This window comes from Branchiostoma floridae, chromosome 11 (genome assembly GCF_000003815.2).
Source record: "Branchiostoma floridae strain S238N-H82 chromosome 11, Bfl_VNyyK, whole genome shotgun sequence".
Classification (NCBI taxonomy): Eukaryota; Metazoa; Chordata; class Leptocardii; order Amphioxiformes; family Branchiostomatidae; genus Branchiostoma; species Branchiostoma floridae.
In genome coordinates, this window is record NC_049989.1 from 3,093,971 (window position 1) to 3,119,524 (window position 25,554).

At 42.0% G+C, this 25,554-nt stretch overlaps 2 protein-coding genes across 3 annotated transcripts in view; both read left to right on the plus strand.

The window, feature by feature from the left end:
* Positions 1–8,056, plus strand: part of LOC118425718 (potassium voltage-gated channel protein Shal-like) — a 28,122-nt gene extending 20,066 nt beyond the window's left edge. For both annotated transcript variants that reach the window (XM_035834765.1, XM_035834767.1), the window contains exon 2: positions 5,926–8,056. In XM_035834765.1, the coding sequence (XP_035690658.1) occupies positions 6,284–7,567 (1,284 nt within the window). In that variant the 5' untranslated portion in view covers positions 5,926–6,283 and the 3' untranslated portion in view covers positions 7,568–8,056. The remainder of the gene's footprint in view (positions 1–5,925) is intronic.
* Positions 8,057–16,892: 8,836 nt separating this feature from the next.
* Positions 16,893–25,554, plus strand: part of LOC118425722 (RING finger protein 215-like) — a gene marked incomplete in the record, with an annotated part of 18,920 nt that continues 10,258 nt past the window's right edge. The window contains 5 exon segments of the mRNA XM_035834774.1: positions 16,893–17,181; positions 17,889–18,020; positions 18,775–18,846; positions 19,284–19,369; positions 24,470–24,524. Of these exon segments, the coding sequence (XP_035690667.1) occupies positions 16,918–17,181; positions 17,889–18,020; positions 18,775–18,846; positions 19,284–19,369; positions 24,470–24,524 (609 nt within the window).

A 25,554-nucleotide genomic window follows, 5' to 3' on the forward strand; every position in this document is an offset into this window, starting at 1 on the left:
TGAGGCAAGATTGTAACGTTGTTGTTGTATTTGGGTGGCTTTTATTCTCCCTAGAGGGGAGCGCCGCATGCAAATGACCCGCGAAATCCGGTCAGGAAAGATATGCTAATAAACTGCTGCCCCACGAGCATGACAGCTCCTTTCAACAGGGCCAACAACATGGTTTTCTGGAGACTGGAGACATATCTTCTCGCTCGTTCACAACGAAAGAAAAGCTGTAAAAGGAGAGACATATATACATTGTACCAAAGAGATTTCATCAAGTTGTACAATGAGTATTCATCATTTTGGCGGGAAGAAAGGTGCCAACGTGAGGAATTTGTGCAAAGGATATTGGGAAATACAATTTCTGTCAACAATTTTCCGTCATATTCAATACAAATAAATTTCTGCCTCTTGCGACCGACATCAGGCCCTCGCTGATGATAAAAAAATCCCAATGCCGGGTTTAGATGTCCTGGTTGCAAAACAAATTTAAGGCGTTGTATTGATATTAATGAAAGTGTGAAAAAAAAACGAAGGAAGAATAATTCCCAACATGCTGGGCTCGAACTTCCGATCGTCGACTTCCCTGGGTTCGAACATTCGACCTATATTTCTCTAAGGTCAAGTTCTTACAAATTGTGCAATACATATACTTGTAACTTTGCTATCATTGCATTTTTTAAACAACTATATCCACATAGCATGGCTTTTTATGATAAAATATGCGCAATCGTTCTCAACATAATCCATTTCTTCTTGTGAAATTTTATAATATAAATGTAATATGGATATTCTAAGGAATGTTATAACCACATTAACACGTACATGAACATAGATATGCATAGATAGGTCTCATCAATATTCATTCCTCCATTGAACCATTGCTATAGGAATTTCGTGGAACAAGCCGCAAAATGCATTTGCCGATCACAGTTTACCTTTTCCTAATATTACCATCGATTTTATTTGAATTTGCTTCATACTTCGTTCCTTTTCGTTCCTTTTCGTTCCTTTTCGTTCCTTTTCGTTCCTTTTCGTTCCTTTTCGTTCCTTTTCGTTCCTTTTCGTTCCTTTTCGTTCCTTTTCGCACTTTCGGTAGACCCCATATCATTCCGACTCTCCAGTGGATCCATCTGCTTCTGCTTTGAATTAAAGTTTAATGCAGAGTCATGTTAGGCACACGCGATGTAACGTACAACCGGAGAAGGAGACAAGAGTGGCCGCCCGCCAACCTGCACTTCTGACCATCCGGAGATATAGGGTGAGGGATTCGTTTCTCTTGACACTTCATCCTTCACAATGGTAGATCTACGGCTAGACCAGAGGAGCTTAGCCTCTACCAGGCTCCACAGGTTGCTGGAAAAATAGTAGAAATTGGCCAAATAAGACAGAACACACGCCAGAGGAGTTAGATGTAGATGGCGAGGAGTACAGTTTGCGACCTCTGGCGTGTTTTCTGTCTTATTTGGCCAATTTCTACTATTTTTCCAGCGACCGGTGGATCCTGGTAGATGTTAAGTGTAGCTTGACACGACTAAATCACCACAATTGCCATCTGAAGTCACTTTGGCGCCTACCACGGACATGACCAGCTGATAACGAAGGCCATGCGTATGTTTAGATAATGTACACGTAATGTAGCGTTTCGGCGATAAAACGTGGCCGCAGGCCAGGGTGCCAATTATGTATCGTCATCTTGCCTTTGTGCAGTCTATCAGTACTGCATCTTAAATGTGTACGACATCGTCATGATAACCTTGTGAGTCAAAGTTAATCCTTCAGGTTGACAGGAACTAGATGCGTAGAGCGGACAAAAACTTTCTCTTGGCGGGTTTGATCTCCATGGAAATTGTATATGATAAAAAATACTTAATGGTTTAGTCGACTCCTCCTCATTGTAGTGCTGTCGGGTTTTGTATATTTTGGCCTGGACATGCTATGGTCTGGATTTTTTGCTGGCAGAACAGGGTAGCGTACGATATACTAGCAGCTTCTTGTGGAATGCATATGGAGTTTTTATGGACATTTTGGTCTAACCATGCATCTTACAATCAGTATGATACAGCATGTCAATCTTAATTAGCTACCGTGTTAAAGTGATTTTATTGAATACATCGTATCGGAGGTCTTCAGTGTCTGTTGGTAAATATCCACGTTGGTACGGAATACACCTAGTAGATGTGCTCTTTAATTTCTCCACACCTATATTTGCCCTACTTGGAGACTGTACTTATGGTAATGAGGAAAGAGTGCTGTCCGACTGACCTGATTGAAGCCAATCCAGAACACCCACTCCAGCTCCGGAGATAAATCTCCACATCTTGCCGACGTGATAACGAGTCATGTGCCTGACACGGCGTACATGAGGGTTTATCGGGAAATCCCTGCCCGCCAGGTGGAACGACCGGCGGGAAATCCTAGTCAATCTGGGGCGTTCGGTCGTTTGAATCCTTGTAGTGCCCAAGCAGCACACAGGACAGCAAGAATATGGACCCTTGTAGTGACTAGTAACACATTAATTTTATTGTAGATACACATGTTTCGGACTACAGGAAGTATTATAAGTGGTACTGGGGTATCGCTAATGCAGATCCCAATAAAACAAACAAACAAACACATATAGGGCAGCAAGTTTCTTTGCTTGCTGTGTCAGTAGCAAGGTACTGTACATTTTGTACAGGGAGGGGTGGATATCCCTTCCCAGTAACGTGCACCTCCTTGGACACGGGACCCCCATTTTACGTCCCCTCCGAAAGACGAGGGCAGTACGTACCAACCTAGATACGCTACCCAGGATTGAACCGTGGTCCAGTTACCAACTTATTGGAATTAGGAGCTCAACAGTGAGGCTGCTTATAGTTGAGCTGCAATCAACGACAGATGGGAACAGAACTGGTAGGACAATTACCTATACCACGATCAATACGTGCCTGTATTACATGGTAAAAGAAACTTGTCTTCATGAAGATATCCTATATAACCTCTTTTATGTTGTAGTGCAAGAGTCGGTTTTAAAAGGTAACGGCAGTCTCATGGCCTTATTACGGCCGTGCGGCCAATGTATCTTGGGCACGGTATTGGAAGGCGGGTCGAATCGCTCTGGGAGTCAGAAAAGTCGTTTTAAAGGTGGTATCTCACTGCTCTTGGGGCACCGGTGGTGCACTGCAAGGTTTGTTCACTCTGGCAATGTTGTGTTATTTTCTCCGTTTCTTTTATTATGTAGAGATTGCGTAATACGTAAAAGTAAGACTTAGAAGACAACAAAATACACAAAACGTGAGAACATTTGATCTCTGAAACTCGTTGAGTATCTTTCGATCCCCGCAGTGCCACACCGGTGCCCCAGGTGCAGTGAGATACCACCTTACGTGCCTTTTCCCAGGATGAAACGTCTAGCAAGGTATGCCGGGAATGGAACCCGTGACCCCTTGATCTCCTATCCACGAGTCTAGCCACTCGACAATTCATCGCCACAATAGTCGGTCTGTACGTCGTAAACCATTCCCCGCGTGTGTTCAGATGTTGGACAACTATTCTCGCTTGTACAGATTTACTGTGACAAACCTGGAAGGGGACGTTGTCCTTGCCCAGCGTCTATCCCCATGGTACCTGCACTTGATGCATAATGCATATCTCAGGCTCCTCAATATATATTTAAATGATAAGGCCTAGGTAGAAATGCGTGCAATATAGGCCGTCATAACAACGGATTTTGGTCTCAATAAAGCTGTCAACGACACGGATGCGTGGTGGAGAAGTGCTTTGCACTGCATGAAATAGGCAGGAGTTTCTACCAGCCGCGCTGCAATGAGTAAAATAAGACTTAACGGATTACACATGTAAAGAACGATTGTTTTTACGTATTTTGTGTGTTTTATTGCCTTATAAATCTACTCTAACATCTTGCACTGTATCCCCATTATGAAGTCAATGGTTACACAAACCCAGTTTTTACGTACTTACGTACAGTCGCTTTCGTATGGAAAGTTGACCCAAAGCTGTTAAAAACACATCAACCTGAAAGATAAGTGTCCCTCGCTGCATAGAGTAGACAGAATCGATAAGTAAATTGCTCTTAACAGCTACTACAATATGACTACAGCCTCAGTATTGTCACGTTCCGGTAGTATTGTAATAGGAACCTGACAATTTGTGGCTTGAATTAGACCACAGGTCAGACAGCATTACCCATCGATCTGTAACGTTACATGATGTTCTCTCACACGGGCAGCACCGAATGGTAAAGGTTCACTAGCGTGAACTTGTAGATCATTTACAGGTCACATGCAACTTTGGTCAGGTCAGACCAGGGTAAATGTGCGTTTTGTCATATATATCATATAGTTTTGCCTGTATGTAAATTTGATTTGTGCTTTATATGGTGATTATTATGCTTACCTTCAGGGAGGGGAAACATTGTTCTTGCTCAGTTTCTTCTTCTTCCGTTCATAACAAACTAGGTCAATGACCTGGACCACACGGCTGTTACCATGGTTACTGCAGGTGTAGCAAACACCCTGTGGTGTTCTATTATATGATGTAGTGGTAAGTGGTAGGAAAGGGCTGGAGGGGCTGGTCACCATGTATATCTATATGTGAATGTGTTTTATAAGAATGAACAGAGCAGGAGTTAGACCACGTTAAGGAAAACACGTATGAAAATGTTGCCTCTTGTTTTAGTTAACCAAGTTTTGTCCTATCTTGCATAACTAAAGTTTTACTTACGGGGCACATACTGCGATTTCCCAACCCACAGATGCCCTATAGATTAATGCAAGTCAATGTCGCATCTCTATCAGCGTTACTGTATTATAAAAGTAGCAGACGTGACGTCATGTATGATATCTCCATGTATTTTTCATGGCCACAAACGTGCACCCTGCCTGGCCTCCTGACCTATGCGATTAGATGCGTGGGACTTCTACAGCGCTAGCGTACAGTTTCGTGCAATCTTACACAATTCAACATCAATGTTGGACCCTATTCTGTCAACGCATTCAAGTGGACCGATCTCCACTGTCACGCATATACAGGATATTTGTTCCCGACCTGTCCCCAACAACTTGGGACTTTCCTCCGTAGCAAAGTGCTAACTACCAGCCAACGTTGGTAGTCTACATATCATAGCGCCATGCATAACGGTAGTTAATTATACCTCCACACGGGATTCCACGTGACCCTCGAGACTTAAAGCTTCTTCAACTCTTCAGATGACTAATTAACCACAAGACAGGTTGTATGGACAGAAGAAAATCTGTATCCTGTTTAACGTTGCTTTAAACTTTTATTCTGTTAACTGAAGTCTACTGTTCCAATCGTTTCAAATGGTCATCGTTTGAACTCGACTTTACGAACTAGACATCGGATGATGTCGCTAATTCTTTTAGTGCTATTTCGTCAACTTTGCATGTTGCAAAACCATATTTTTTTCCGAAGTGACATCATTTCGCTAGCAAAAAGTGCTAATGCAGTACACTTAGATACGTACGTGTACATCACCAAGTTTGGTAAGAAATATTTCAGGTCTTCTTAAAAGTTGGAGTTGTTTCAAACCTCAGATAGCCACGGAATAATGCAGCAGGTGTGTGGTGAAATATAATGCTGGTTCACTTTACATTCCCTATAGGGGATACTTCGGACAGACGCCAGTTACGACTACTTTACTTAGAACCATGCCATAAAGAAATGTTGTTGGTTAAAACAGCTTTGTGCGAGTTTTTTTTAGATGTTTTGCGATGCTGTGCTTGCATAAGAGATGTCTGTGTGAATCATGAGCCAATGTACGTTTTGCCATGTCTTTATGATGTTATAAACAGGTGTTTCTGGGACTTATTTTCAGTCAAACAAGCATAAGAAACTCATGGTTCGACCTGATTAGAAAAAAGATTGTATTTGCATTCAATGCAGAACTAATGACGTTATGAAATTCTGTTACCGCAGGGGATTCAGTGGGACATCGCCGGAAAACACGCGCCCTCGTTCTTCATCCAGAGGCTGTTAAATCAGCGGGAAGTCCCGAGCGATAATATGTACCAACTAACGAGCACGTCCGCGGGGAAGTAGAGAGAGAGAGAATAAAGCGGCCAAACATGTACACCGTCACATACGACTCCACGACCATGCCTCGGCCGACCAGCCTGCCGCTGACGCCGTTGAGTGTTCGGCCGAGATCGTGTTCTCAAGCGAGGATAAAACCGTCCAAAAGGTTGATTCTCAACGTCGGCGGGACGCACTACGAGGTATCGAAGAGTCTCGTCGACATGTATCCGGATACGCTGTTGGGAAGTATGGAGAAGGAATGTTCTACGACGACAATCGTAAGGAGTACGTCTTTGACCGCGATCCGGATATCTTCCGTCACATCCTCAACTACTACCGGACGGGGACGCTGCACTATCCGGAAAACGAAGGACTTGTGAAGTACGAAGAGGAGTTGTCCTTCTTCGGCATTGACAACGGGGACCTGGAGGAGATGCTCGGGCCGTGTTGTCGAGAGGCCTACTTCGATAAGAAGGAAACGCTGATAAAAGTTAACGCCCAGACGGACGGTGATCGCCCTTCAGATGAAGACAGGACACTGAGGGAACGTATGTGGCAGTCTATTGAAAACCCCGGAAAGGACGCATGTGGAACGTCATTCTTCTACGTCATGCTGTTTTTCATCACGGTATCTATAGCGTCGAATGTATTAGAGACGATATACTGCAGGGGCGTAGATAGGGAGGAATGGATGTACTGTGGAGATCGGTATCCCAAATCTTTTTATGTTGTGGAGTCCGCCTGTGCCATACTGTTCACGTTAGAGTACTTCATACGGTTCTATGCCACCCCGGAGCGCTGGTTTTTCGTCAAAAGCCCCATGAGTATCATTGACATCCTGTCTATTCTGCCTTTCTACATCGCCCTCATGATGCCAAAGGACAGCGAAATGAACGGAGTCTTCGTCACCCTTCGAGTCTTTCGAGTGTTTCGTGTCTTCAAGTTGACGAGATCGTCCACAAACCTACAGCTCCTTGGCTACACCTTGAGGTCGTGCGTTCGAGACTTGAGTTTCCTTCTCTTCGCACTCTTCATGACGGTGATCGTGTTCTCTACGATCATCTTCTACGCGGAGAGGGGCGCTCCGGCCAGCCACTTCACGTCCATCCCCGCCACGTCCTGGTACATCATCGTGACCATGACCACGCTCGGGTACGGGGACATGGTGGCGCGGACTACCTTCGGGAAGGTGGTGACGGCCTTCTGTTGCCTCAGCTCCGTGGTCCTCCTGACTCTCCCCGTAACTGTCATTGTCTCCAACTTCAACAACTTGTACCGCCCGGAAAGACTCAAGAGCAAGTTCACGGCCGTCCCTGCGATACGAAGGCGCATCACCAAGACTCCCCACGACTCTGACATGTTTGAATCGCAACACCGGCATCTTCTACAGTCATTGGATCAAGTGAGAGACAGAGATTTGGGCGGGGTTTCCTTTATATATGGCCGCAGAAGTGATGACCAAAGCGGTATTGAGATACTGAACGCTCAGTCAGACAGTGAAAGTGATGATTACGGTGATGAAAGTAAAAGTTTGAAGCTCTAATTTACATCACATATAAACATCTGTGCAAAAACTGTATTGAATCTAAGTTTCCCTTTTCAATAATCACAATGTACGGATATAAAGTTTGCCTGGAGAGTGTACATGTTATACATGTGTACGACACAGATATAATTTATACGGAATTTAGATGGTATATTTTAATCAGTCGTTATTGCTACATATCATATCGGGCATAATAATGTGTGTAAACGGTAAATTTGTTAAGAATGTTTATTCTGAGGTGATTTTGATCACTTTCAATGATATATTTTAGTTTGACGTCATTATCAAGATCATATTGAGTAGCTGGGTGCCATCCAAATACTACCGGGCCCGCCCTGAAAAAAAATCAAAACTATTTCAGGGCTGGCCCGGTAGTACTCGGATGTCATTCTGATATGGATCAGTTAATTTGAATGATATTCAAGATTTCCGTCACTGTAACTTACGTTTTATTGTGGAAGAAAAGCGGTTCTGAATAAAGCAATATCAATGACGCACTTCGTATGAGTTTACACTGTTTGAGTGCGAATTTCCGTCTTTGGAGGCGACTTGAAAAGTTTTCTTGCATTTCTAAACCGACAGCTGGAGAAAGCGATAGTCGTACTTCAAGCTCCTTCGAATCATAGTCACGCCAGACGTCTTCGATTTATGTCTTGGCAGTGCAAAGGAAGTCGAACGTGATAAGACGTAAAGGAAACCTTGCTCCTTCTCTAGAAGTCACACTGCCGTAAAGATGGATAGAGAAACCGGCGGGTTGAGGCGGCTCCAAGGCCGCATCGATCCTTTTAAGTGCAGAACCGCCTGTACTCGACATGGTATCTCACTATGCACTTGGGGCACCGGTGTGGCACTGCGTGGCTCTTGTGGCACTGCGGGGCTCGTTCACTGCGACACTGTACTGTTGTGTTATTTTCTTCAATTTTGTATAATCTAGATATTACGTAATACGAAAAAGCATGAGTTAGAAGACTACTAAATTAAAGAAATGTAAGAAAATTCGTTCTTTATCATTGTCATTCTTTGAGTATCTTTCGAACCGCGCAGTGCCGCACCGGTACCCCAAGCGCAGTGAGATATCACCTTAGGCGTACGTCACATTTCCAAACCTGGGCAGGGCCGGGATGTTTTAAGAAACGAGAAAATAAAATGTATACCTAGAAGTATACACAAATCATGCCATGAATCTTCTTCGACATTTTGCGTATTTTGATGTATTTTTATGTCATTCTTTTCGCGCCCGAAAGCTGCCCGGTCGGGTCCCGGTTTGGAAAGGTGACCTAAGTCTTAGGGATTCAGAGTGACTTGTGGTTTTACACTTCTAGACGTGGGAGTACTTTGGCCAAGAGGCTTCCACTCTTCGTGTCAACAGTCATAGTACGGTCATGGTTGATGCGTTCTTGAACCTCACCTGAAGTTACTCTAAAGCCAGGTGACGGATAAATGCAGTGCCGCTTCTGATTCGTCTTATCGTGTCCAAGCCTGCGCCGTAAGAAACCTTGTAAAAGTGGGAGACTGACATGATCATGACAGAAAATCGAAGACGTTCGGTGTCAGACTATCGCTTCCCCCAGCTGCTGTTGCAGGAAGCTTTTGAACTGGTCTCTCGGCTTGATCCAAAGCGCTGTGTCACCCAGAAATAGAGCCAGAACCAGAATAAATCTATCATTCACAGGAACTCGGGAATTTTCCCAGTAGATCGATTGGTAGCAACCTCCAAATTGAGATCCTGTTTTCAATTAGTTGGTAACTGGGACATCTTGGCGTGGCCATGGTAAAATGGCATTCTAGTGTTGGAGGAGGCGCCTCGAGCACGTTAAAAAAAGATATACCCTGCTATATGAAAAAGCGAGGAAACTTGCTGGCACTACAAGGGTCCGAACGTACGAACGAACGAACGAACGAAAGAACGAATGAACACAGACGCTCTACCTACTGATATTTATGAAACATGTTAAACACTTTTGACAGTCGGTGTGCATTTAACTCTGATAGATAGCACCAATTAGCCCATGAGTAACTTTAATCAAACACACCTTAAGTCACCCAAACCCATCAATTTGCCCAGTAGACATCCTATCCGTACTTCCGTTTGATGTACAAACAAATCAACTGAGTGTTGACGACAAAGACAGATCGATAGTGATGGAAGAGCCTTCCGCCCGGCAGATGCTGCGGTGAGATTCATTGGACACGCTTGATGGGTCGATGATCATAAGAAACAAAGTGTGAATCAAAGGAAGTGGTACATCAATACAAACACTTTAGGGCAAGGCATGTAAATGTTGTGGATGACATCCTCTTCGGACTGCAAAACTACTGATTTCTCGTCATGTTGACCATCTCCATAGAAGAAAAAAGTCTTTTTTTTTAATGAGGCGAAAATTAATGAGTCAAATGCCTGTGTCCTAGTTGTGCTCATCAATTAACCCAACTAGTACCTCGCTAAATAATGTCATACAAGTAAACCACTGAAATCAATACAAATAATCTATTTAAGCCTAGAAACAAAGCAAAGTAAGACAGGTGTAAGGGGTTGCTGACCCCATGTAAGTGGAGGAATGTAAGATCTTGATGAGATGCGAAAATAGGAGAAAATATATCTGCATCAGTATATAATCGGTACACCAAGATGTCTATATTCTGCAGATTTCTGTGCCGTATATATATATATATATATATATATATGTTACGCCAAGTCTTCCACCTTATGTACACATCGTCGATATTCAACCCCTGTCATGCCATGCCCATGCCAGGAGTTGAGAGTATGGCATACTTCTTTGAAGTTTGCTTTTAAATGACTACTCTAGATATATGTCCATTAACACTTTGCCTTTGCTAGCTTTTATGAGCATGATTAAAGGCTGTATTTTGGGAAAAGTGTTCACGCTGTCTTCCGAGTAGGCTGTTGAGACAATCTTCTCCTCTCAAGTTAACATCAAAAGTTCATATTCCAACCATATCGTGCCGCATTAATTGGTGAGACCTCCGTGTTTAATAAATAATACTTTAACTTGGGGGGGGGGCTGATCTGGGGACATACGAGTGATTCTTATTTGTTGAAGAAAGTATTTTCTGGATACTCAAATTACATAGTGGTCATGTTTGATAGCTAATGCTTCAAAATTAGGAAAACTGGAGAGGCACAAATAATTTTGTGTTGTTGAAGAGGCATATTTATCTAACCAAACAAAGTATATTCTGGATACCCAAATTACATTGTGGTTATGTTTGACAAATAAAGCTTGATAATTAGAAATTTGGAGAAACACAAGTTGATTTTTCTTGTTGAGTCTAACCAGAATCATACTCAAATACCACATTGGAGCCCTACCCGTGCTACTGTGTGAATGCATGCCGCGAGTTGTCCTGAAGTGCTTTCAAACTCAAAGTGACCTGACCATCTAAAAACGTCGATGGTTGCCCAAGGCTTAGCCAGATGAAACGAACAAAGAGAAGAACTTCTCCAGCTTGAAATGCATTTCCTTTACATTGCAAAAATGTGATGTATGTTTTAGTACATCATATGTCAGATTGGCAGCATATCACATAGCAAATACGCACAGTTATGGATAATGATATACGACCTTCCGAAGAAGTGTCTTTACAGCTTGAAGGAGTGTGCAGAAGTTACACAATCTGCAATGTGAGCAGCAGTAAACTTTGATATCCAACAGTCGGGGGGGAACAAAGGCCATTCTGTCTGCCAACTCTAAAGAATACTCGGGAGATTCTAAAGACCATCAAAGAACCATTATATTATCAATCATTCTCCCTTCCCGAGGACTCCATTCTCTGGAACTGCGAGCATAGATGCCATTTCGACTTTCTATCTACCTGTGACAGTGTTGCGTGGATAAAGTGATTATCATCCCTGGCGAGGGCGTTTGGGAGGAGGAATTTAAGCGTGTTGAAAGCTTTTGCTTAGGGGACTAGGGTTGAATGCGACGGAAATGAAAGGTCATTAGGACGGTATATGTGAACGTTCCACCTGTTTGGCTGACTGTTATTCACAGTCTATGTATAGCTACTGTGTGGGAACACCTTCTCGAGTTGAGCCAACGCTCAATGGTACGCATACTAACTTATTTTTCTCCTTTAAGTAAAGCGGGCTGCAACTTTAGAGAGCATCCATCATTGAAACATGCTGAGACCTCCAGTATGCTCAGCGAGAATATTAAAGGACTTTCAGAACTGCTGAATCGGGGCCGAATAGACGACATACAGCTAGCTTAAAAGGTTTTCAGCTGTGTACTTGAAGCCTTTCAAATACATGGAAGTGCCATGCTTTCGAAATGATAACTTGAAAGCTAACTATATTTAACCTGAGAGAGAGGCAAAGCACTCGGCTTCAACAAGATGGCGTCCAGGGCTGCGCAGGCAGAAAGCCTTTTTGCTTTTGCCTAACGGTAAACGTGCTCTTTACCAGTGGCATTTATTTAAATGCCAAAAATAATGGGCTCTTCTTTGATAGGGGATGGGAAAATGTATTGAGAGCACTATGTAAAGTACGATGCTTTATTCTAGAGCATGGGTAACAAATTCGTCTAAAGTTTACAAACTTGACCAGCATGGTACCTCAGTTACAATGGGTTATCAGGCATTTACAGGAGTTGGTGTTACAATAGATACAATCATGGTTTCTGTTGGCTGTTCGGTCAACGTTGCAATAGAATGTTGTCCGTTGCATACAGTATCTCTTTGACACAACATTTGGAATCCACAAATGGGATATTATCCTAATATACGCGAACACGACCGTATACGATACGTTCAGTAGAAGTTTATTTCTCTTAGCATGAATATTAATGCTGAAGCTGTGACTGTGACTGTAGGCAGTCTATGACAGATGACGCTACTGCCGGGCTGGTAAGACCCTGGATCCGCTCAGGGATATGGCAAAGCTTTGGAGATTAGACGGCAGCTACAACATGCAAAGGAGGTCCCTTTTAGCTGCTGTTGAATATCTCATGCTCGTACACACGTTACAAGTTTCTGAGGAATAAGTTCATATTGTTGTCACATTCCATTCCATAGACGTAATCACAATGCATTGTCTTCCAAACCGTTATATTAGCCTCAAAGAGTCTTGATCGAACAAAGAGCACGTTGTTTGCAGCGTGTTTACACCTAGGCATTAACTAGGCCCCTATAGATCCATCCCATCTCCCATTAAGGCAGTCTGCTATCCACAACAAACTATGTGACAGGTCATGTTGATGTATGAACGTACTGGTAACACCTAGCTCAACTTGCAGAAATGCAAAACAAGAGACCCTCCATGCACCATGCCTGAGGTGGCCGATCATATAATATATTGCCATGTATTGCCTTCCCAGCGAAAATCATGGTAGCGTTGTCGCTAGGCGTAACGGTAGAATGTTTGGTCCGGAAAGTCAAGGGTTTGAATTCCCTGACATGCTCCGACGTTGTGCCCTGAGCAAGGCAATTTGCACTAATTTCTTTACTTCACTAACTTAAGGGTAAATATATTTCACTAACTTAAGGGTAAATATACTTCGTCAATAGGGGCGTCTCTCGAATATTACTTTAAATGGAGGTATTGTGTATGAGAAGAGCCACACCTGAAGCATGTTAAAGAACCCAACACACTTATCAATAACATTCACTTTTCTTTCTGGTGCGAGTGGATCAATCAAGTTTGTCCAGATTTGCACCTGTACTGTTCGGTACAACCCCTGTGTGTTACACCATGAGTCGATTTACCAGCTATGCAATGCAAACTCAAACAACAAAGAAACGAACAACATTTCATTATAAATTCTGGAACTTTTTATCGCCTTTCCAAAGTCGGGGAGCCAGACAAACCTTTCGCTGGTTCTGAAAACTTTTCATTCTATCTAAATTTAGATCTATTCGATCGCTGAAAATACCGATCTAGCGGTAGACACTTGACGTAACGTTGCGCAATGAGGTGTCCCCTTTTCACAATTTTACTTCGTCAGGAGATCTCGACAAAGAGGTAAATAAAACCATTGGGAACTTATTAAAACAAGATACGCTGATTTCATTAAAACGAAAGCTAACACCACGGAACCGGGAATAATCAATGACACTCGCTTCTGACGCCAGAAGAATCAATCAATTACCTTCCCGTTTTATTGGCTTCTTAGGGACGAGGAGGAAGCTCGTCAAAATGTTCCCTGTCGCTGGCAATACCGTTCTAGACACCTCATGTCAGAAACGTGTCTGTGACTAAGCATGCTTAATGAGTCGAGCCCCTGAGAGGTAATCAAGTCGAAATGACTTCTAATCGGGCCGATGATTATGGGCTCCGCTGGGATCAATCCTAGGCTTCACGTCTGGGTGTGTTCTGGCAGCATCAATATTTGTTAACTGAAATATGTCTGGCATTTCATTAGGTAAGGCCGATATATGATATGTAGTTTAAAAGATTTTTTAACATATGGCACCAAGACCTTGTACACCTGCGTCAAAGGTTTGCTTCTTTGCCTTTAAATTTGCATCAAAATGGAGTAAGAAAAATCATCCCGAAGACGCCGTCTGGCTGATGTGTGATTGTCCTTTAATACTTAGCTTAAACTACCAATCTAGCTCAATGTTTCCCTGTTGTTGTTTTTTGTTTTGTTTTTTGCTTCTTTGTTTGTTTTTCAGAACAAAAATATGCATTCCTGTTGATTTTTTTTCTCGCTCGATGCTACCACTGCGGTGAAGGGATTTCTGACACCATTACCTCCACATACCCGTGCCTTCCATTAGTCTTCTATTGTCCCACTCGGTAACACATGGCCATCATCTTTCGAACCAGTTACACGTGCCTTGGTACTGACATCAAACTGCTGACTACAAACACTGTCAGGGAGTAATGTATGGGCTCTTGTATAGATACTAAAACTACCCGGCCCTTTGGCAAAGACGTGCTCGACGTCGTTATAATCCATCACTAGATACATCGATTTCTAAAGTGGGTTCTTCCAACGTTGGATTATGTGTAATAGGCTTACTGTTATGCCCGTTGGTCCATCCGTATTGATCTGACGTTATAGTTGTTACAGCACATGTGGGAAAGCATTCATCATGCCGCGCGGCGGCGTTTGGATACTGGTGGAGCCGAGGAGTCTATGACCCACTTTCTTCCTGTCAGAAAGCTATGGGAGGGGTGACCCCAGTATATGGTCGGTATTCTCTTTTAAAAGTCACTTTCCTCTGCGACCTAGTTCCTCAATAGGATTTGGGTAAGCCTTGACTTCATAATTGGAATGCCCTGTAGAATGTTAAAGTGTGACTGAAAACACAAGAAAGCACACAAGGCGTAAAATCGGTCGATCGTCGCCATAGTAACGGGGTTAATGTTCCTGTCAATGCGTATAAAGTTCGAAACTTCTGTCCTGGGACTATCATAAACTTTATAACGCTCACGGTGGCGGCCATTCGTGGGTAGCATCGTATCCCAACAATCATCGAAGCTGTCACTACAATAAATAATTATTTCAAAATACATAAAACGCATTTTGTTTGATTTATTTGGATCTTGATTAGTGATAACGTTATATATCGTTCCACTATTCTCCATGGAGTCCGCTGCTGTGTGTTCCTTGAACATATCTTTAGTTTATCGTAAGTTTTTATAGTGTTTTTTATCTGGCATGCATGTGCTACGTTGCGCGATCTGCCAAATCTTTGGTTGCGCAGCGGTTGATCAGCAGTCGCAATCTCTTGTACGTCAGCCTCGAAAATATGCATAGATGACGGGATTAGTTAAATCAAGCCCAGTCCACATTTCTTTGATGTTTACATGCATTGAACATTTCAGTTTCTACAGGAGCCAAATTGTTCTTCTTTAAATGTGCCCGTACGAGTAACTCTCAAAAAATATGATTTCAAGTTCAGTGTAACCTGAAGGCTTCCTCCTGAGCACAAGAGCTATCTACCACAATAATTTCGGCACCGTACCATCTTAAGATTATGAGATCCAAAACCAGATGTACCACTGAAGTACCGCTGAGCATGACGCATTGATCTTATCAAAGTCTCAAGAAGACCTACCTCATACCAAATATCAAACACATGCCCAAGAACGCAGCCGCCAAGCTACAAACTTATTCCATTCTACATGCACATGAATAATTGGACAAAGAATATGCACAAGATATCCGACTTCATAGTCAAGTGGATAAAACTGAGTGATTACCAGATCAGACGGTGTATAGCACATGTTCAAAAGTGGTATAAAACACGGTGTATAAAACTAACCACTATGACATTCTACATGTCATGTCACTGCCAGTCATCTGGTGAAGGCCGTGTACTAACACAGCTTCGGGATCCTCCTCTGTTGACTCCGTTATCAGTAATTATTACTATAGCTACTACTTCACCATGGCGGGTTTAGCGTAATACCTTTAATGTACAATTATATGATTATCGTAAATGCCATGTGAATAGCATTTTATTCAGAGAGATATAATTATTAAATACATACATATGTTGCAAATCTATAGCTTTGAATGAAAAAAATGACCTTTAACAAAATGACATTCATACGACATTCCTAACGCCATGAATTTTGGGATCTCGAGCGACAAGCTTTTAGGCCAGTGCCACTTCGCAACACACTACAGTGACTGCTCCCTTCAAAACACACATCTTATGGACATCCGGAGGACAGCGTAAGTAGGCTGCTTTCGACACCGCTGAGCTTTTAGAAGCACTTATATTAACATGAAGTGCCAGCCATAAATGGCTCTTTACTGGCAAATATATCACATGATGTTATTAAAAACCCATGAAGGACGGTTGAAAGATACTCCTTCATAGTGCTGGATTACGGCACTTTCAACATATTATCCACCCCCTAACTCTGGAACATTTAATGGGCCCCGGTTTCATGTAACTTTTACGCTTAAGTGATGTGTTTATATCAATCAGACTCTGGCTTATACCTGCTACAAAGGCGAAATTTTCGCGGTGGTTTTATTTTCTCGGTTTTCGCGATGGTTTCCTCACTGCGAACTTATAAAACCATCACGGACATTTTTGTTCTGCATTTCGGTCTGTTCAACCCGCGGCGCTAACACTAAGTTACATTTTCTTCCTACAGCCAAATTAAGTTCCCGCGAACATTTCCTCTATTACAATATATTTGCGGCGAATTGTAAGATAGTAGATACGAGTCTTTTTTCTTTTTTTTATTACAGGAAATGTTACGAATTCATTCCACTTTGCCACATTGATTACGGAGAGGAGGTGGGTGGCCACGTCTTGTTGCACTACCAACTGCTTTCGCTAGATGTCAGTGTTGCACCGTTCAGTTGTGATCTTTGCATTCTGGGTAAAATCCGTGTGCTTACATCATCACAACAATCATGGCCGACCTGGGCTGGATTTTGATCCAGTTCTGTATCCTTTTCTTCAGATTTCCAAAATCAAAGAAAGTCAGACCGCTGATTTTTGTGGTGGTCGCTTTAACGCTACCTTCTGCAGCTCTGGGCGATAGGACGGCGTATGTCGAGGTCTCAGTGGGCAGAAATTCAGCGGAGAAAGACGGACAGAGTGCAGATCCAGTCCAGGTCAAGGGGGAATTCGCCGGCATCGGAGCTGTCAAAAACGCTGAGGGAGATTTACACGAGGTATTCATTGCCATATTTTAGGAGTCTGAATGTGAATAGTGGTGACAAATCAACACAGTATTTGTTGTAGTTTCTTTGATGAAATTTCTAATTTTGCCAAGTCTTTAATATCCAGGTCAATCCTTGCTTGAACCCCAGCGTTTGGAAAATATGACTGGAAGTCTAGGAATGCCGTGATCTAGATTCCACCGACTCCATCTATATCGGGCAACTAAGTCTATAGCTAGCGGTAGAAGCAGTATTGAGATTGTTTACCAGCGTAGTATGCAACAGTTCTTGTCTAGACCATACTTCGACACCATGGCCAGACATGACGTTTTGTGTATATCTCAATTCACCTTTGACAAATTACCTATTGTGCATCACACTACATGCATGCCCTGTTAAACTGTAAAACTCCTACAAGACCTTTCAAGTTAAAGGCCCATGAGACATAAACAAAACACATATGTACATTATTATGCAAACTAATCGATAAGGTTAGTATGTATATACATTTATGAAGCATTGTTGAAGCAGGAGTTGTTTACAGAACTGTGACAGAGCTTTTTAAAATTTTTATGTTCATGAATGTTAGACTTTCAGGTAATGGGATACACTGACTTAATGATACACTTAGTACTAGTTTTGGAAAATCATATTCAGTTGCATGAGTAACTATCATTTGGTGCTTTTTGAATTGTACTAGTAAGTTTTCATCCCCCCAGGTCCCTCCCTGTGATGAAGATGAGGATGAGGATGAGCTGATGTCCTCGTGGGGGCGTGGCTGGATAGGGACTCTCCATGTGGAGGAGAACCTGACTTCTCAGTGTGGGGGAGGGGCAACCCTTGTGGACAGGGTAAGGGAGATACATACACAACATGTACACAAATGTTTATACCATAGAACCAATAGTGTAAATGACAAGCTAGGCCCTATATGTTGATTTATTCATACCTATAGATATCCATATATGTGTGTTTAGTTGTACTGTAAGTAGCTGTTATACATGTAGACCTTACGAAAGTCGCTGTACTTTTGTCGTGTCTCAATAAAGATTGTACAAAGAAGGAAGGGAGACCTGGCGCATCCCTGTTTTGTAATTAGCCAGCGAAAGGGTAATAATGTCACCCTGTGGTGTGTAGCATGTTGAGCGATGATGATGAGAGGAGAACCTGACTTCTCAGTGTGGGGGAGGGGCAACTCTAGTGGACAGGGTACGGAAATACACACAACATGTAGGAAGAAAAGTACACTCACTAGCTTTGTGTTATGTAACAGAAAACAGGTACCATAAGACAATATGCTGATTCACAATTTAAACATTAAAGTGTGCATGAGTTACCCACAATGACACACACTGCACATGTATAATTCAATAATTCAAACAGTAGATTAGCTTGTATAAGCGTATTCTATTCATATTTGATGATGGCGTACTTAAAGCTGAACAATCCTGTGTCTATCATAGTTCTGTTTTGTTCCATAGGATCAGAGTGAGAACTCTATGATATATCTTTTTATCATTTATCAATGTACATACAGATTCTGTAATGGCATTAGCCGGCCAGCTCTGAGAAAGTTGAATGTACTGATTGTTTATTACTCTTCAGGTGAAGAAGGCCATGTTGCTGGGTGCCTCTGCAATCCTGATCCTGGCTTTTAACCCACAACTAGTGAAGGAGGTCAGAAAGGTTTTAACTTACCTTACCATGAATGTACCTTTACCTTTATTTGTTTTAACGCTAGTTCACCTTTATCTGCGGGTGACCTTTATCTGTTGTTTGTTTTTTAACATGGTATTTTAGGGACGTCAAGTTGCCAGACTGTGGTTTCAAATTGTAATATTTTCAAATTATGCAGTTTGCAACCATCATCCGTCGACCTGATCCCTAAATACCCCGTCTTTAAAACCAATAGTTATAGGTAAACTAGTGTTAGATGTACCATTATAGATAGGTCGCTAAGTTGTTTGGAAACTAATAAAAAAGCTCTGTTTTACCATTGTAGTTAGCATGCAGATTGTAGCCTTTTTAGGTAGACAATTATATATATATAAAATGACTTTTTCCTGCTGCATGTTGTTATTATTTGTATTTATATAAGTTGTTGTTGTTTTCAGCTGGACATCTCCCAGTTGTTTACCCATCCTGTAGTAATACTCCGAGGTGCAGAAAACATCACCAAAGTCCTGACAGCTCTTACTGGGTAGGTACAACAGTGGTGTATATGATCATGGAAGCTCATCTGTGTTGGTAATAATCATAGTACAGTGCTAAACTTTCTTTAGGATCAATAGTGATCCAATCACTTCAGAACGTAAACTCGTGAGAGTTACAAACAATACTAACACGTGATGTTGTGGGTACATGATGTTAGGGGTGTGCATGATCACACTGGCTACTGGCTTACAGGAGCTTCCAGGTAAGGGGGGGGGGGGGCTTGGTGGTGGTAGGGAGTCATCAGAGTCGCTCACTTTCATTAGGTAATACCACATCAGTTGATGAAAGGTGTGGTAGGTTTGTTAATATGTTTAAGGTATTACTGTTTTTCTTATTTGCAATGTGTGAAACAAAGGCCCTAATGTGACTCACTATCAAAGCAAATAGAGGGTTGGTCAGAAAATAGTCCCAGATTTGGATATCTTATCTTGACAATGTGTTCCAGAAGTAGAATAAGGACTGACATACACATGTATGTCCAGAGGCGGCGGCACCAAATTTCGTTTGGGGGGGCGAACTTTTACTGACAGAATTGTACGGAGGCGCGACCATCCTAGGGGGGTCCGGGGGCATGCTCCCCCGGGAAAATTTGAAATCTTGACCCTCTAAAACGCCATTTCCTACGTTTTGGCGCGCATATTTTGCTGCCAGACTAAGCTAAATTTGATGACAATTCTGTTAGAAAGACACATGGTTTTAGCGAGGGCGATGCCCCCAAAAATATTCACGATTCCGAGTGTCGAAGGTGCAAGCTGTCGCAAGGTTGGTCTGGGAAAATTTCAAAATCTGTACCCTCTGAAACGCCATTTTCTGTATTTTGGGGGACAAATTTTGCTGAGGGACTATGCTAAATCTAATGTCATTTTTGTGAATGAAAGAGATGTTTGAGGGCAATGACCCACGTCTCAACAAATTTTCACCATGTCGTTGTGAGCGCCGGAGGCACAAGTCATCGCTAGGGAGGTCCGGACAAAATTTTGAAATCTTGACCGCCTAAAACGTCATTTCCTGCATTTGAGGCCCACATTCTGCTTGTAAACCAAGTATAGTACGATAGTAAAATTTCTATTAGTTAAAAAGGTTTTTAAGAGCAACGCTCCCGCAACATATTGTCCTGCGCCGACATAGCCGCGAGCCGTCACAAGGGAACGCTGGCGAAATTTTGAAATCGGGACTCTCTGAAACGTCATTTCTTGCGTTTTCAGGCGTAAATTTTCCCATTAGACTAGCTTGATTTAATGAAATTTCCATCATCAAAAAAATACACAAGGTTTCAGCTTGATTTTCTGGGGGGGCGACGCCCCCCCAACATATTTTTCGGGGGGGCAGCCGCCCCCCCTGCCCCCCCGGTGCCGCCGCCACTGATGTCTGCCAAAACATTTTCCATGTTACATCATATTATTCATGCCAAAAAAAAGCACATATCACAGTACAAATGTAGTATCTCTTTCAGAATGGTAACAGCAACAACAAAGTAAGATGATGCTTAGGATGTTTGTATGACTTGTTAGGTAAGATGCATGCACACCTCTCAGACTGAAACCTGGAATGTGTTGGAGAATGCTAAAGGTTAGGCAGGGTTAGTCCCAGTATTTACCAGCCCTGGTCTGTGTCTGATCCTGGTTTTCACTGTCTTATGTAATGTCAGCAAACATCAAATACTTCAGAATTCATATCATACTACAGGGAATTTTCTTTTTATTACATAATATTGATGATAAAGGATTTCCATGCAACATCAACTGAAGTCACCAAGTTATTTACTGGAATGTGTGCACATTGATGTTCTGGTATTTTGAACCTTGGGACCTAAAATATTTTCCTGGCATTGTAGGCTGTCCTAGCAAAAAAAAATATGACTGCCTAGACATTGTCCATGTTATATCATGTAATTTATGCAACAACAAAAACAGCACATTTGAAAATTTGGGGTAAGACGTCCCAACATATTTGTAGTGTTGGTTACTTAAAGTTTAGTTAATATCCATAAAAATGGCACATGTCACAGAAGTATCTCTGTCTTTCAGGATGGTAACAACAGAGTAGCTTTGTTGAGAGAAATGTTAGATAAGTTAGGCAGGAGCCTCCCAAAGTGACACCTTAGATTAATCTCTCAGGTGAGACAGGTCAAGTCTATTTTTAAGTGCAGAGGCTTATTAAGACCTGGCAGGGATACTTCTCTATTAGAAACAGATGTGCCAAGACTGACTCTTGGACTCCAGGGCCTGTAGGGTTGTTGGCTATGTCTAACCAACAACTCCAGGCGCAGGCAAGGAGCCAGAAATCTTGCATAAAGGCCCCTTCAGAGTAGAATCGTAATGATCGAGCTGGAATTCGTCTGAATAAAATTCTTTGTATGTTCCTTGGAATTGTATCCTAGAAATTCTCACTGCATTCCAGATATTTGTGCCTATTCTTGTGCCTATTCTTGCAGTGAGAATTTCTAGGATGTACTAGGAATACCCAGGAATAATATAATACAAGAATTTTCATTCAGGCGGATTTCCGACTCATTCCGCCTCTCGTGTGAAGAGATGTTGCATATGTAATTCCCGCCCAAATGTGGCACAAATTTTGCAATTTTTCATTTCGGCTGGTTCTGCTTGATTCCAGTGCTGTCTGGAGGCCCTATCAGAGGGAAACTTCAGCTTGGATGGTACCACAGCCTTCGTTAGTCAGTTTGGTCCCTTGTAGTGCCTAGTGGCACATAGGGCAGCAAGATTCACGGCTGTTTCAGTAGCAAGGTATATTTCTAGAGGGCTAGGTTGCTAGCCGCTGGAGACACCTCCTCAATCACGGGACCACCATTTTACTTCTTTTGTTCTTGTCCTTGTACTGGATAACACCCCTCATTTGTGTTGGGGCAAACCATCCAGGGTGTAGCGCTGCAGTTTATTGACCATTCCTCAGGTGTTGCAACACCTCTTCCTTAAACTTAACGGGATTAGCTTGAAGGGTGGTTGAATATGGCAGAGTATTCCAATCGATAGTATTCCAATCTTTTTTTCTTAATTCAAGCTTTAAAAAAAGCAGGTGCAACCCCAACTGATCAGCATCCTTTTCTTTGCTGTCTGATGCCAGATCCAGATTTTAACTGTCAGACATAATCATGATACATGTATACCTGTACTGTTATAAAAGAAGTTAATTTCTTCCTCTCAGACTCTGACTCTTACAGTTGCCCATGTAGTTATAACTAAGTACAGATGTCTCTTTTGTATTTTGTATTTTTATCATCTTGAAGCATTACAGCATTTTGTTTAAGGAAAGGAGGAACTAAATAAAAGCAAAACAACAAACGAGTCTGTCGTTTTCCTGGGAAGTATTCAAAACTCACTGTGTGACCCATAGGTTCCAATACAAATTCTTGCCCATCACTGATTACCCACATTGCATCAGCCCAACAGTTGGCAACTAGTTAGCTATGGCTACAGAAGAGGACAGTAGCTCAAACTACCTTGAACTTATTTGGTGGTGAGTTAAAGTCAAGACTTTGTCCTGAGATGGCTTCTTCTCTTCTTTGTCCAGAGTTGGCATTCAGACATACTGTACATGGAAATCTGTGATGAATAAATGCCAACTACCAAGTTTAATGACTTGGTATAACCTGTTTGACATACCTATAAATGTTTTGGCACCAAGTGTTGTACCACCATGTTTATGTGTATATATAGTGATGACCTTTCATACGTGTGGGGTCTATGATATTCCATATGACTCCAGTTTCTGGACTTGTCTTTAAAAAGTCTGGAAAGAACTTGGTGTAAGTGTTTGACATACGTATACATGTTTTGGCACCAAGTGTTGTACCGCTGTGTTTATGTATATATATATAGTGATAACCTTTCATAGGTGCGGAGTTCATGATATTCCATAAGACTCTGGGCTTGCTCTTTAAAAAGTCATTGACTCCCCCAGGTTCCAGTATCAAACATCATGTCAGTAACCTAAGTCCCAGTCCTCTTGTCAAGGCCCCAGAGTTTATCATCTGATTCTGGTCTGCTAAAAATAGAGTGTGCAGATGTGAACCATCTGTTGTCACAGTGGGATCTGTCAGTGCTGGGGTTATTTTGGGCTGTGGGTTGATTTCCAGTTTGATGAACGGCAGGGTACAGCTGGTGTTTGTAATCATGGTGTGAACAACAATCTGTTAATGGCAAAATCCAGTTAGTAGTCTCCAAACTAGGGGTGGGTACCGGGTACACACCCGTACAAAACCGTTTTTCTTGTTCGACCGGTCCAAAAAAATGGACCTAAAAAAAATCAGTGGACTGGATCTTGGACTGATTAGAAATGAACACATTATATCGGCATTCAAACATTTTGGGGCTAATTGTTGGTCCAAGAAATAACAAGATCGATGGAGTACCGTTAATAGTTTTTTCTACCATTTCTACAGCCAAACTTAGCATTGTTTATTAGTAACTTGAATTATAAATTTAATGATTTTAAAACACCAGTGGGAGTCGGATGCTCGACCAAACAGACTCATTTGTAGTGAAATGGACCATTGTGTTGCAATTGAGTATCACTTACTTATAACTTTTCTCACACAATTTATTGTCAATTAGGTCCAGGTCCAAACCTGTACCTGATCCTCTGTACCTGTACCTGAATTTTCTGTACCGGTACATACCCCTACTCCAAACAGATGTAAAAGACTGGCATATTCTCATTACCAATGTTTTAACTTATGACTCTGTTTTTGGAGAGTCCAGTCATGATGCAGCACAAACTATTTAATTTCATCGTTAAGTCATGAAATTGATCATAATGTTGGAGAAGTTTTGTTTGGACTTTGCCAATGCGTCATCAATATTATAAAATAACCACACTTTTCTCAAAGATTACAGTTAAGATGGCACTCTGCTGCTGCCCCAAACCAAATATTTCTATGATATGGAGCACAAGAAAATTTAAATACATACCCATACCAATATATAAGGGAAACATATACCTTGAGCACGTGTAATAGACACCACACTGTTAGAATTACATTGTATGCTTTTATGTTCCTATGCATTGCCAAAGCTACCATCTGTTGTTCTTTAAAATTTGTAAATCTTTACATCTTTGTATTTTCCAGTGGAGGAAAAGTCAGAGCAAAGGTGGTGCACGAGAAAGCCTTCCATGAAGCCATGGTGAGTTACACTGAGCATCATGCCAATAGACCAATCCTAACTGTCTATCTCGCCAATGAGAAAGTAGCTGCATGTCTGTCAAATATCGCCTTTTTCCCTTTTCATATTGCATTTCCAAGTGCTAACTCATATAGACTATCTACACTAAGTACTGCTAATATTATATATCTGGCAAAGATGGTTTGCCAATACATGCAGATGTACTTCTAATTTCCTGACATGTGGCAACATATTATAAGTCCTTCAGCCAAGTTTAGTATGAAATTACTTTGGTGCATGTGTGGGGTCACAGATGTACACTTTTCACTTTTGCTTTACTTCATTTTTGCTTCTGCTTAGCCCGGGTACCATCCTTTTTCTACCTGGGCTCCTTTTTTTAGGGCCCCGTTAGAAATACGAGGGGCATTCAATAAGTAATGCCCCTGACCCACTTCCAGTTGTCTGATCTAGATGAAATTTTGCATGTGTAATGAGTCATATCTCTTTGGTTTATGTTGCAAAAAACAGCTCTGAACTAATTGTGGTAACTGATTTACTGGTGTTTGAACTGAGTCAGGTGTGAAATGGACCAGGTGTGAAATGGAGCAAGTTGAGTGTCGCGCAGTTATCCGGTTTTTGTATTTGAAAGGACGCACACCAAAGGGGACTTTTGATGAAATGAAAAAAACTTATGGTGATGATGCCCCATCATATGACCTTGTAAAACGCTGGCATCCTGAATTCAAACAAGGCCGGAAGTCTGTGAAAACAGCTCCCAGACCTGGTCGTCCCTCTTCTGCCATTGATGAGGCATCTGTCGGAGGACCAACTTGGGATGTCCTACAAGAACGGTGTCCAGAGCTACATCAAATGATGGGAGAAATGCAAAATTCTGGGTGGTTCCTATGAAGAGAAAGACTAATAACTGTGCCAAGTTTCATTAATCTCCTGCTATGGGAAATGGGTCAGGGACATTACTTATTGAATGCCCCTCGTAGGATGCTACATTCTGCCAGTATACAGAAACCCTTTTAGGTGGTACAGGATACAT